General features: G+C 41.7%; 1 protein-coding gene across 1 annotated transcript in view; it reads left to right on the top strand.

The window, feature by feature from the left end:
- Positions 1-14,309, top strand: part of ABCF3 (ATP binding cassette subfamily F member 3) — a 59,714-nt gene that overhangs the window by 40,727 nt on the left and 4,678 nt on the right. Inside the window, exons 8-18 of the mRNA XM_089685472.1 lie at positions 1,597-1,677; positions 1,751-1,810; positions 8,728-8,784; positions 8,901-8,923; positions 9,177-9,232; positions 9,316-9,516; positions 11,083-11,159; positions 11,247-11,291; positions 11,382-11,514; positions 11,596-11,684; positions 13,926-14,017. Of these exons, the coding sequence (XP_089541598.1) occupies positions 1,597-1,677; positions 1,751-1,810; positions 8,728-8,784; positions 8,901-8,923; positions 9,177-9,232; positions 9,316-9,516; positions 11,083-11,159; positions 11,247-11,291; positions 11,382-11,514; positions 11,596-11,684; positions 13,926-14,017 (914 nt within the window). The remainder of the gene's footprint in view (positions 1-1,596; positions 1,678-1,750; positions 1,811-8,727; positions 8,785-8,900; positions 8,924-9,176; positions 9,233-9,315; positions 9,517-11,082; positions 11,160-11,246; positions 11,292-11,381; positions 11,515-11,595; positions 11,685-13,925; positions 14,018-14,309) is intronic.

Here is a 14,309-nt window from a genome sequence, read left to right on the forward strand (position 1 = left end):
GGTGAAAAATAGAGTTTTGTACATGCTTGATCCAGGTTTCTAACTCAAAAGTATTAAACTAGACACAGTGAGGCAGCTAGCATTTTTAGGAGAGGAGCAGCTGCTGCCCAATTATTTCTCTGATGACAGGCATCCTTGAAAAGGGGGTTTCAATGAAAAAGTAACCCTACTTTTTGTGGGAAGAAAAAACACCCCTCCCCAGGCTGTCTGTGTACTTTGCACACATTGTAACAAACGTTTTAGCATATTATCTTTTTTTTGCTGTGAATAAAAAGCTCTGTTTAACCAGACTGAACGCATACTAATTCTGAATGTGGCTGTCTGGTTTATTACCAATCTGCTGATACAAATTTTGTTCTAATGAGGAAAGCTGAAGTGTCCTTAGAAGTAATTAACCCTTGAGGAGTATCTTAGCAAAACTTACATTTCTATTGCAGGTGCCTGAAATCTCAGTTTAGGCTGGGTTCACACTGATGCGGTGCAGAATTCACACCGTTTTTTTGTGTGAATTTCTCACCGCATCAGAATCGCACCCCGTTCATGCGAACCGTTGGAGGTGTGTATGTTAACACCCTGAAATTGGTCCACATAAAACGGTGCTATGTGCAGAATCGGATCACGTAGATGTGAATACCCATGCGATCCAATTCTAGTGCGTACCCAAAAAGGGGTCCTGCACCTTTTTGGTGCTGGTTTGGTGCAATTTGAGCCATACATAATGTATGGCTCCAATCGCACTGCACACAAATCTCATGTGATTTGCACAGGAATGCGGTGCTGTTCCTGTGCGAATCACATGCGATCTACCACACCGCATTAGTGTGAACCTAGCCTTAATGCAGACTTCTGGGAAAATCAGTGAGCCAGTCACACAAGCAGGGAAATTAAATTTTTGAAGGCATTCTGTACACAAACTGTGTACAGAACACCTTCAAGTTGCCATATTGCATTGAATTTTGCATAGAAAAGGAAAGGTAATTTTTAATAACATTAAACTAAAGTACAACATGGCTCTTGTGGCTTTATTGGCTATATTTTTTTCTACTATAGTGGCATTATCCTTTAAATCAAGAAGGTTAATTCTGGCTTTGAGACCATCTCGTTGTACTGCTATCTTCCGTGTGATTGAACCACCAACAATGCTGCAAGAGAACATCCACTGACATATAATGGAATTCCACTGTGCACTTCTATATCCGGATAGGAGATTATAGGTTCAAATATTATGCCATATATACTTCCCAGGAATTTTTTTTTTTTTTTTTTAAACCTTTTTAGTTTGAATCCCACTAGTTTTGAAAACTCTTAGGAATTAAATGTCAGATTTGCTATGGAGATACTACACAGACATAAGTCAGATGCTCCCAGGAACCATGACTGACTGTAATTCGATTTTTTTTTTTTAATCTCAAGATCAATTCATGAAGGTATAGTGCATGCATTATTGCTATTACAATCCTTAATTACAGCAGATAGCATTAATATTTTTGTAAACAACATATGCAAATCAAAGTGTACATTTTGTGAATAATGTTTAAAGCTGTTTTTAACTTTAAACTATTCTTGATTACCTTTTTGTTTCATGTGTATCTTCAGGGGTGATGGTTCAGAGAGTGTACGTTTATCAGAGATATACAGCAAGCTGGAAGAAATTGAAGCAGACAAAGCACCAGCCAGGTACAGTATAATATTTATGTTCCCTCTGAATATTTTATAGAGCATTTAATCTTATTGTTTTCTCTAATTTCAGAGCCTCTGTGGTTCTCGCTGGTTTGGGATTCAAACACAATATGCAGCAGCAGATGACTAAGTACGCGAATGTTTCCAACAAAATTCAGTCTTTATAATTTAATGTTGTCATTGATCTTGCATTGAAGCTTAGTCAAAAGTTTATGTTGGAGTTTTCTAGAATGTATCTGTATTAACCAGGTTATAGTCTTTCAATATTTACTTTTAGGCCCTGTTCGAAGTTCCACAGTTAGGAATTGTGGGCAGTATTGGTGTGTTTGTGCTCACAATTCCAGATCCTGGCAAAACCGTGCCAAACGCGGTGCAGATTTGGCACAGTTGTCACACAGCAAAATGCTTGTGTAAAATCGCACTTGTCTCGGGGCCAAAATGTGGTCCCTGAGCTTCGTTGGTTTGACAAATGCTCATAGGGCTGCCCTGTGCATGACGTGGAAACGCGTGTGAATCACAATTGCAAAATTGCTAGTGGGGCTAAGCAATATGTTAACGAGCACTTGCAAAGGAAAATGACTATTTTATAACCTAAATACTGTTTGTAGTTTAACACGGCAGGATTTTAAATATAGGCAATACATCCTAAAAAAAAAAAAACTTCAACAAAGTTTATAGGGCATATTGCCTATGTCCTACTCCTTACTGGCTGTCAAAATGTTGGCTAGGATTTCCTAAGTATTCCATTACTGGAGCGGCTGTCAAAATGCAAATGCTCCTGTGCAAAATGAATCCTGCAGATATTCTGCCAATCAAGAATGTTTGACGTTAGCCTTAACTACCACTTTACATTTCATGCTTCATCACTGCCAAGCTATTCTCCATATACAGCTATCAGGATCAGCCATTCCTTTGCCTGGTTTTGGGTTCCGTACTTGGAACGAACTGGACTAGACATGGCTAGCCTGGCATGTGTCCTTTGAGCACTGGAGACTGTATTGTGGTGCTTTTGAGACCTGCATGTTCTGGTAATAGATAGCTATGTGGCGCTCTCTGGGTCCAGAGCATTGCTCAAGCGTAACCCTATCTCCGAGGACTCACTTTTGCGGGCTGAGCACTGAGAGTTACCTCGTCACTAGCACAACTGGATGCTGTTTAGACTTCCCTCTTTTATTGGTCTGAATCTTCAGACGTTCGCACTGAAACCAGATGCTCCTTCCCAGTCTCTGCCCCCAGTCTCAAACTTTTCAGAGCAGGTGTTACTTGACTCTTTCTTTATTTCTGCATGGTAGTCCATTGACTGCCAGTAGACTTAATTTGAGGCTGTCCACTCTAGACCCCTACAACACAACATCCTGTCATTATGGAACAAATCAGTCCTGTCCTTGGAGAAACCAAATTATCTGGCACAGGTTGTTCTTGGCTTGGTGGCTTAGGAATTCTGCATTACAGTCAAAGTCCTTCCTTCTGGTCTTTTGAGAAATCCTCATGAAGGATGTATGCCTGTAGGATTGGTGAAGAGGCGTTAGTCCAGTCTGGGCAACTTGTGGGGACAAGGGGACCTACAGTCAAACCACTCTGTCTAATGTTAAACATTCTGGAACTTAGGATGATTTGTTTCTCCCTGCAACATTAGACCTCCTGCCTGGAGGGTTGTCCAATCCAGATTCAGTTGGACAACGCTCAATAAATAGCATACGTCAAGCGTCATGGAAAAAGCAGAAGTCTCACCGAAGCAGGACAGGTATTGTGGATACTGTAATGTACTGTAATGGCCAGAACTTCATGTTCCAGCCCTGTCTGCCATTTACATCCCAGATGTAGAAAATTGGCAGATGGAAGGCTCCTTTAGTGAAATTAGCAGATAGTCTGGGAGCTCCACGGGGTCGGTACACACTGATGTACTTCTCTTCTTCCCTGAAACTCGTTCCACATCTGATTCTCAGGATTGTGATTGACAGTATTCCAATGATCCTAATACTTCTGAACTGGCCTAGGCGAATGTGGTATTCGAACTTGATAAGTCTTCTGTAAGATGCTCCATGAGCTCTACCAGATTATCTGGATCTTTTGTCTAGAGGACCGATTTAGCCTTATTTTTCATGTTTGCCTGCTTTAACAGCATAGTTGTTGAAGCCCAGATGGGACACATAAGTGTCTATGCGGCTTTTCCCTGTGCTGTTCCCCGTGAGTCTCTGGGATCTGAACTAAGTTCTTCCACACTTCAAAAAAATGTCATTGAATTGATCAGAGATAAAGCCCCTTTCTACTCTTTCTTGTTGCTATCACCTGTCTTCGCTAACAGGCTAATCCTGTAAAGAACCATTTCTGTAGGTAGCCCAGAACTTTATTCCTGTCTTCCTTCCTAGGATAATTTCTGCCTTCCAGCTAATCAGGACATGAAAAGGGAAACCTTTTTTTTTTTTTTCCCATTTCTTAGTGGTTCAGACAGACTATTGTTCATGCTTATCATCTTAAGGATTGGGTTCCAACCTTTCCTGTCAAGGTGCCCTCTACTAGATCTGTGAGTGTTTCTTAGACTTTTTGGCATCTAACACCTAATGTTCACACATTCTTCAAGTCTTATCTGCTTGATGTTCATGCCTCTTCTGATGCCAGCTTAAGGTCCTCCAGGCGGCTCTTTGAGCTTCAGGCAGTCCCTAGTCCTGTTGTCTTTTGTACTTCTCTCTTAGTGCTTGTGACTGCTGCCCACCCCTCAGTTGGACTGCTTTTGGGCGACCTTGTAGTCTGAGAAATCTTGTGTCCCTCAATGGATTTTTGCACTTACTGTAAAAGCCATTTTTTGGAGTCCATTTTGGGACACCCCTTTGTGTTTATGATCATGGTCTTAGTAGTCCTTTGCCACAAAATTGAAGTATGCTGGGAGTAGGAGTGGTTATCTTAGAATGGCGCACAATTTTTGTGTTTACCAGTGTGCAGTCCTCCTGCAGGCAGGTGTTTAATCTGACAATCTGTGAATTTCTGCATTTTTAATGTACTGAAGGAAATGGATTTTACGTTTAAAGCAGAACTCCAGGCAAAAAACTTCTTTACATTTCCTTTAGTTAAACTTTTCTCCTAAAATGGTAAGGATTTTTATTAACTGTTTAGAGGGTAATTTTTTTGCCTATATCTGGGTTCTTCAAGTACAAAAATTCCTTTTGTAGTGTAATTTTAAAATTGGTGAATAAAATGTTTTCTTTTTAAAGAAAAACTTATTTTTTAAATATAAGACTGGTCACATTAGATATTTTTTCATTTGTCTTTTAGTCTATAGATGACGTAGAAAATAAAATGTATGTATTACTTTGTTATCTTAAAGTGACCGTAAACTCAAATTTGTTTACATCAATCAATCTAAAATATTAAGGATACAATGGCTCTGTTTGTATTTAAGTTTTAGCTTTTTACCCTTGTTTTTTTTTCTGCTTTGTAAACTCCTTAGCCTCCACTGATGTGCCTCACTGTACTACTAACTAGAGTGAGCAGTACTATTCGTTCTAGTCACATGGTGTGCTCTTGGTGTACTACAATCCCTTATAGAACTGACTGTGTCTTCCGATAAATGTGTAGTCCATTTTAGAAGTGAGCAGGAAGTGGTGACTTAAATGAAAGGACAGGAAGGGAGGAGGTACATTCTAGTTATGTTTAGACATACTGCATTTATTTTATTTTATAAAAAAATGTGAGTTTAGTGTCACTTTAAGAAACAACAAAATTATCACTATATAAGCATTGCCCTTAATTGAAATTTAGTTGTTCTGGTCCATAAGGGGTATATAGCCTAAATGTGTTCGCTTTGTTTTTTTTAGTGATGTTTTGAGTGTTTAGTTATACAACAATTTCCTCAGAGAAAATTTCAATGTATCAAAATATAGTTGAGGTATCAAATATATTCATCACAATCCCATCCCCAAGAGCTTCATTACATATTAGAACTGATTATGGAAACATAAAATTAAGTAGTACAAGGATATTACATACAAGGGAGGGTGAGGGTTTATTTACTGTCATAACCATATTTAACAATATGAGGATTGTGGTTTCTTTTTAAAGAGCATTATGAAATTTTAAATGGCCTTTTTTATTTCCATCTGCAGCCAATTATGATTTTTTTTAAAACTACCAGGAATCAAATATCTTTTTCTGGAAACCTTGGGAATAGTCCTGAGTTGCTACACCAGATGTCCCATAATTCACATCCTCCTGCTCTTGTAACAGGTTCACTGTTTTCCCCAGAAATCTGCACAGAGCTGGAGGTAAGATGAGGCACCAGTCTAGCAAATTTGCTGCATACCTAAAGGGATGCTAGGGGAAAAAAAGATTTCTTAATTGAATAGAGGGATTGGGCATATTGTTCTAGAAGGCAGAGCCTCTTACTTAACTCATTTGTAGTACATAGTCTCAATTTTTACATTATAAAAACAGATAAGGATCTGAAATAAAAATTGATCAATTGTTTAAATTATACATAAAAGATGAAGATATTGAAGGGATTTTTTTTGTATTAACAAATATAGTGTGTAACTTTAAATGTAATCAATATCTTGTCTAGTCAGTATATTTAAAGGCATTTCCTCTAATGGAGAGCCTATCTGCTCATCACTCTGTGATGACTGCAACTGGTTGTCAAAATTTTATGTGGGTTTGAATTTTGTTGATGCTGATTAATCAGGATTGTTGAAATGAGAATAAGGGTTGGGAACATCTGTTACAGAAAGTATTTCTCGACATTGCTCTTGTGACAAAACAACATTTTGTGTCATTTTCGTCGCTGCTCAAACTCCCTCCAACACCGTTCCCCCTCACTCAGCTACCCCCTCATCACCCCTCTCCCATGGCCCCACCACTGCTCTGACCTCTACTTCCACCCCACCCTTCATTCCTCATACTGAAGCCCCCCCAACACTTCACACCTTTTGACCTTACTACCATCGAGGAAGTCTCCAAGATACTCTATGATGCCCGCCTCATCACCTGCCCCCTCGACCCTATCCCCTCACAACTCCTTCAACCTCCCTCCCCCTCCATCCTATGCTCCCTCACCCACATCTTTAATCTCTCCCTCTCCTCCGGCACTTTCCCCTCCTGTCTGAAACATGTAACATCACCCCCATACTTAAAAAGCCCTCCCTGGACCCTAATGACCCAAACAACCTCAGACCCATCTCCCTGCTCCCATTTACATCCAAACTCCTCGAGCGCCTAGTCTACACCCGCCTATGCTCTCACCTCAACGACAACAACCTCCTCGACCCCCTACAGTCCGGCTTCCGTCCCCTACACTCCGGCTTCCGTCCCCTACACTCCGGCTTCCGTCCCCTACACTCCGGCTTCCGTCCCCTACACTCCGGCTTCCGTCCCCTACACTCCGGCTTCCGTCCCCTACACTCCGGCTTCCGTCCCCTACACTCCGGCTTCCGTCCCCTACACTCCGGCTTCCGTCCCCTACACTCCGGCTTCCGTCCCCTACACTCCGGCTTCCGTCCCCTACACTCCGGCTTCCGTCCCCTACACTCCGGCTTCCGTCCCCTACACTCCGGCTTCCGTCCCCTACACTCCGGCTTCCGTCCCCTACACTCCACCGAAACTGCCTTACTGAAACTCTCCAACGACCTGCTAACCGCCAAAGCTAATGGCCACTATTCAGTGCTCCTACTCATTGACCTCTCTGCGGCCTTCGACACAGTTGACCACCCCCTCCTCCTTAAAAAACTACACTCCCTCTGCCTCAGAGTTTCTGCTCTCTCCTGGCTCTCATCCTACCTGTCACAACGCTCTTTCAGCGTAACCTATAATGCTACCACCTCCCCCTCACTCCCCCTCTCTGTTGGGGTCCCTCAAGGCTTCGTCCTCGGGCCCCTTCTCTTCTCCATCTACACCTCCTCCCTTGGCCAACTCATACACTCTCACGGCTTCAACTACCACCTATATGCCGACGACACACAAATCTATCTCTCAACCCCCCCACCTCACCCCCTCAGTCTCTGCCCGAATCACACACCTACTGAGCGACATATCTGACTGGATGTCGCTCCACTTCCTTAAACTGAACCTCTCCAAGACCGAGTTTCTTGTCTTCCCCCCAGCCTGGACACCACCCCCCATTGATTTCTCCATCATGTCCAACAACGCCACCATCAAACCCGCCCCACAGGCCAGAGTACTTGGTGTCATTCTGGACTCCAACCTATCCTTCCAGCCCCAAGTCCAATCTTTAACAAACTCGTGCAGACTCCACCTCCGCAACATCGCCAAAATACGCACGTTCCTTACCCCAGAAACCACTAAAGAGCTCATCCACTCCCTCATCATATCACTACTCGATTACTGCAACTCCCTCCTTACTGGCCTGCCTCGCCTCTGGGTATCCCCGCTTCAGTCGATCCTGAATACGGCAGCCAGACTCATTAACCTTTCCAACTGCTCCATCTCTGCCACCCCCCTCTGCCAATCCCTCCACTGGCTTCCGATTGCGCAACGGATCAAATTCAAAATCCTAACACTGACGTACAAAGCCGTCCACCACACTGCCCCGAACTACATCACTGACCTAATATCCAAGTACCACCCAGCACGCACACTCTGCTCCTCACAAGACCACCTCCTCTCTAGTTCCCTGGTCTCCTCCTCCCATGCCCACCTCCAGGACTTCTCCAGGGTGTCACCCATCCTCTGGAACTCCCTGCCCCAACCCATCAGATTATCACCTACTCTCCTCTCGGCGCACCCTGAAAACCCATCTCTTCAGGGAAGCCTACCCCACCCACTGCTAACTTGTCGACCTCCTCCACTCTTCCTACCACTCCATCCCCCACAGCTATCTCCTCTTGTGCCACCATCCCCTCCCTCCTAGATTGTAAGCTCGAAAGAGCAGGGCCCTCAATCCCCTCATGTTCTCCATTGTATTGTTATTATTCTGTCACATGTTCTGTCCCCCTTTGTAATGTACAGCGCTGAGCGAACTATCGGCGCTTTATAAATACTGTATAATAATAATAATTTTGTGGGAGGCTTTATGTATGTTTCATATGTTTTTGCTTTCAGGGAGTTTTCTGGTGGGTGGCGTATGAGGTTGGCATTGGCTCGTGCCCTTTTTGCAAGGTAAGTGTTTATTATACTTTTAAAATATTTAGGAGTAGTGATGATTAACATATATATATATATATATATATATATAGACATACAGAATACTAACATTGTATCTTTTATTTTATCAGACCAGATCTGCTACTACTTGATGGTAAGTATTCTCATGTGCAGGCACAAAACCAGTGTGTTTTTGGGTGGTTAGAGGAAGTTCCCTGAGGATATCCATATTAATATACATAGAACATACACCATCCAGAGTAACCTTAGGTAGGTAATGAGTTCAGGAACCAGTTCATATTGCTAACTGATAAGCCACTACACACCCCCTCCCCACCTTCTTTCTTAGTCTTATCTTTTTCATGAACTAAACTTTTTTTTTTTTTTTTTTCTTTTCATTTGTACAGAGCCTACAAACATGTTGGATGTGAGAGCCATTTTGTGGTTGGAGAACTACTTGCAGGTCTGTATAGTAATGGTTTCATGCCTGGCTTTTAGAGATTACCTTTGCATTTCTGTAATGTAACATCTTGAACTATTTTACAGACCTGGCCCTCAACCATCTTAGTTGTTTCCCACGACCGTAACTTCCTGAATGCAGTGGCCACAGACATTGTGCATCTACATAGCCAGCGGTTGGAGGGGTACCGAGGCAACTTTGAGAGTTTTCTAAAAACTAAGGAGGAGCGTTTGAAGAACCAGCAGAGAGAGTATGAGGCACAACATCAATATCGTGAACACATACAGGTAATGCTGGGCACCTTATATTTGAAGTTATGGTAGGTATGCTGAGTTAAAGTGGAACTAAAGTCTCTAAAGAACTGCAAGCAGACAGGCTTTTTATTGCAGAAGAAACATGCAATGTTTCGCAGTCTTCCTTGGAATGTACAAGTTTACATTCTGGTACAGAACCTTTGTGTCAGGATGACTGAACTCCTTCACATGCGAAGGAGTGATGTCACCATGGATCAGCCAATAAAGATGGCCCCAGCCCAAGAAACTGGGTAGACAATGTTGGCAAGGGACCTTGGACCGTTAAAGGTGAGGTAAATGTTGCAGACATTAGTTCTGCTTTTCTACTTGTATCATATGTCTTTTAGATATTTTGAAAGTTGGATGACTTTGCTTATATCCCCATTGCATACTTATTCTGGGTATTATAACAGTGTTTAATAAGTCTTAATACTTTTTTTTATATATTTTGGAGAATGTGTTCTGGAGAGTGGCTGTAGAGCCAGGAACCATTGACTGACTGATAAATATTGCTGATGGAGTCTCAAAGAGATATAAGAAGCCACTGGGAGGACTCCTGAAATACCCCTGGATAGTTAATTTTAAGGGGTATTTCCACTTCTGCAGTCAAAACTTTAGATAACCCCACTGTATGTTTGCTATGTGTTCCCATTCGCACAGCATACCAAAAAAAAAAAAAAGGGAAAGACATTTCTTGCCATTTTAGATGTTTCTAAGGAGAAGGTGTTATGGCTTCTAGGGATTCTAAGAATTTTTGGACAGTCTTAAGCATTCTATGGATTATGCAATAGAAATTGTTCAAATCTCCTATTAACACAGCTGTTGATGGGGGTAATCCCTTCCCTGCCAGCAGAACACAATGATCACAGCTGGATCACAGCTGGCAGCAAACACATGAAAAAAATCCAACAGGCTGGTTCTACTGAAGTCGATCGATGAATTGACATCCGTACAACCAGCCTTCCCAAAGATGGATCGAATTTTGGCCCGTTGCTGCTAAACCAGCTGAGATTTTATTGATCTATGGTTGGCTTTGCAGTATCTTGTTCCCACACAGAGTGAGCTATGCCTCATTAACATGCATTGCAGGAGGGTTGTCTCCTAGATTTTTAACCTATTTGTAAGGACAGACTGTTCAAATCTAGTTTACAGCTACTAATAGAACAGCTGCAAACAGTGTAGACAGAGGTAATTATGTTAAACATTACTCCACAGCCACCTTCTAAACATCAGGAAGCAGGGAGAGCATGTAAGGACTTTTTACGTAAATAAAAAAGCACTTAAAAAGCATGAGTTATGCTATGGTAATGGGAACATGTAACAAATATATAAAGTAGGTGTTATACCAATATGGTGACAAAAGTGAAAATACACTTTAATTAATCATAAAACAGATTTCAATACTTGAGGTGAGTGACTCACTCAGCTCCAGAATCTATTGGATCAGCAGGGGAGCCAGCAACTATCATTTCCAGAGGGTGGTCAGCATTGGGAGCTTACATATCTTTGTCACCAAAGGATTCCTTTACAAGGCATTTGACTGCTATCAAATTGTTTCAGGTCTTTATTGATCGATTTCGATACAATGCTAACCGGGCTTCTCAGGTGCAGAGTAAGCTGAAGCTGTTGGAGAAACTGTAAGTTTTCTAATATAACTTGATGGGAGTTATTTAACGCAAAGATGGTGTCGAGATAACTTTTTTTTTTTTTTTCTTCTAATTAAGGCCAGAACTCAAACCTGTAGAAAAGGATACTGAAGTGATATTAAGGTAAGGTGGTTGAAATAAAAGCACGTTTTTAGCAAACGGTACTGAATGCAATAATGATTTCTGCTATTTCCTTCTTTATGATCCCTGAAGGTTTCCTGATGGCTTTGAAAAATTTTCTCCTCCAATTCTACAGTTGGATGAGGTTGATTTCTGGTATTCTTCAGATCAACCAATCTTTAAGAAACTTTCAGTATCTGCAGACCTGGATTCACGAATCTGTGTGGTAGGTTCTAATATAGTATGTCTACACTACAGAATTTTTTAAATGTGGCCAAAAATCTGTGTTTTTCTTTACATGTTCTAGGTAGGAGAGAATGGAGCAGGAAAATCCACAATGCTAAAGCTATTGATGGGTGAGCTGTCTCCTGTGCTGGGGATTCGACATGCACACAGGTGAGCTGTGTTTATAACATTCATATCTCTGACCACTGGAACAGCAGTGTCCAAACATCCTAATTTAGAACTAAATGTTCAAACTACCCGTGACTCTACTACCTTGCAGCACAAATACAACACCTGGTGGGCTGCATGGCAGTTATACAGAACCACAACTCCCCAAATCTTAGTCCTTCAGTAAACCCTATAAACATTTCCTACATATAAATTGATGCTAAAGATTTGGTTTTAGACCAAGTACTTGCAGTGAGTAATGGGTTTTACCAAATATAATGTAATTTGGCATAATGCTTCCTATAATGAGCTGGTTAAACTGAAACCAGGTGCCCGATGGAAGAACTTTGGAGTCACCCACTTGTATCACATTTTCATAGGCCGGGTGTTGCTATTCTTCTCTGAGTTGCAAATTATGTTTGCTTTACGTGGATATATGTATTATTATTATGTACAATTGCGACATGCCAACTTGATTTCCACTGCAGAGGTGGTGCCTGTGTGACTGAATTTGCCAATTTATTTGTGGTGTTGCAAGGTACAGTATCAAAGGTTATGACGGCATATACAGTTTCCAGGAAAACGTTGTCTGATAAACATAGGCACAGTTGTCATGGCCAAGTGACTAAAAGGACATTGTGCAGGATTGTGACCTGGAATAGGAAAAACAACTGCTGCAAAAGTGACTGAAGAGCTCAATCTCAGTCTTCATGGGACGCAGGCCTACAGTCACTTTTGCAGGAGTTGTTTTCTTACTCTGGGTCACAATCCTGCACAATGTTCTTTTGTCTCTTTCGGTCAGTTGTCCACACTTATGCTTATCAGACCATGTTTTCCTGGAAACTGTATATGCTATCATAACCTTTTGATACTGTGCCTTGTGATACCACAAAAAATTTGGCAACTCCAGTCACAGAGGAACCAGCTAAGTAGGCACCAACAATTTTCCCACTTTGAAGCTCAGTAAGCTCTGACATGACTTCGTATTGCTAGCGGCTCAAGCAGTGAATGATGAAAGTGCATTTTTGCATTGGATGTTTACCCACACAAATCTCCTGTACCTTTTTTGTTTAATTGTTTTCAAAAAACCTTGTTTGATATTAAAAAAAAATAAAAAAGTTCAAACTAATACAAAGTTCACTTTGTGTTGTAGCTCACTGTAAGCGATGATAGTGATAATGGATGCTGCTGTCTGGTATCCATTATAAAGCACAAAAGTATTCTATACCATGGCTTGCATTTTATGACCTGTTCATAAAATGCAGGCTGTGGTGTGGAACCTGCAGTGTGTCTAAAAAACCCTAATGAGTGTGTCAGAGCTCTCTGCCTAAAGCTGAACTTCAGGGAGAGTAAAAATCCTCCCTTAGAGTGGGGCTTTGCCCATATTGCAAGAGTAAAATACTAGTTCTGCTTCCACAGGCTTCTCTACACTACTAGACCAGTCCTGGCAGTCTCCTCCCCTCTTCATTCTGGTGGTCGAATGGCCCCTGATGTCATCAATATCAAAGCAGGTTCATAGCCCTGCATTGGCTGTGAGGACACCAAGGATCAGTCCACCACTGGAACATAGGGGAGTGCTGCCTGCTGGGGTAGTGGAGAATCAGGTAAGTAAAAGTGCTTTTCCCATCCCCTAGACGTAAATGAGCAGCTGCCTGCTGCAGTGTGGGCACAGGACCAATGCAAGGGAGAATTTTTACTTTTACCAGGGTGGGGCTTTTAACACTGCAGAGGGAACTCCGTGATTGGATTAGAGGCCAGTCTTATGACTTTGACAGGTTATGAGGCTGGGTTCTACTACTGTTTTGTTTTTTTGTTTTTTTTTCTTCTTCATTTTCTCACTCTGCAATGTACTTCTAAATACAAATGTTTTTTTTTTTATGTATCACTGGTTTTTGAATTGGACCCTAAGCCCCCGGTCACATCGGGTGCGACTTGGCATGCGATTTGCATGCCCTACGACTTGCAAATCGTATGCCAAGTCGCACCATATTGTTCGCTATTAGAGCGGTCATTTTGGTGCAGTTCCAACTTGGTTGGAGCCGCACTGATTTCTAAAGTAGTGCATGCATCCCTTTTGTTGCGATTTGCATAGACATCTGTGCCACTGTAAGTCACACAATTTCAAAATTGGCTTTGATGTGACCAGGGGGTAAAACACACATCTTGCAATTGCAATACTTCGGATGAATATGCACTGCCACATTGTCTCCTGTTTCTGATGACTCTTTGCTTTACTGTGTTCAGGAATTTGAAGATTGGTTACTTCAGTCAGCATCATGTGGATCAGCTGGATCTTAACATTAGTGCAGTGGAGCTTCTAGCAAAACGGTTTCCAGGTAATCTTTATATACAGGTGACCTAATATTTTTTTCTACTTCATAAATTATGATTGCTGGACTGAAAGATGGTCTAGTTGTAATTTGATTTATAAACCTCTGTTCTGTGAAGATTTAAAGATTGAGCCTGTTGTTTAAGTGGCTAATGGTGTGCTGCAGCAAATGACTACTGCGTCATATCCCTGGGGCAGACGAGTGTGATCCGTCTGCTGCATTTTACAGCATGCCACCACCTGCTCTGAAGCTGCTTTCACATATTGTTCCTGCATTTTTGTTTTTCGTCTGATGCATT

The sequence above is a fragment of the Staurois parvus genome, unplaced genomic scaffold (assembly GCF_062004578.1).
Source record: "Staurois parvus isolate SC_StPar_1 unplaced genomic scaffold, SC_StPar_1.0 ptg000376l, whole genome shotgun sequence".
Classification (NCBI taxonomy): Eukaryota; Metazoa; Chordata; class Amphibia; order Anura; family Ranidae; genus Staurois; species Staurois parvus.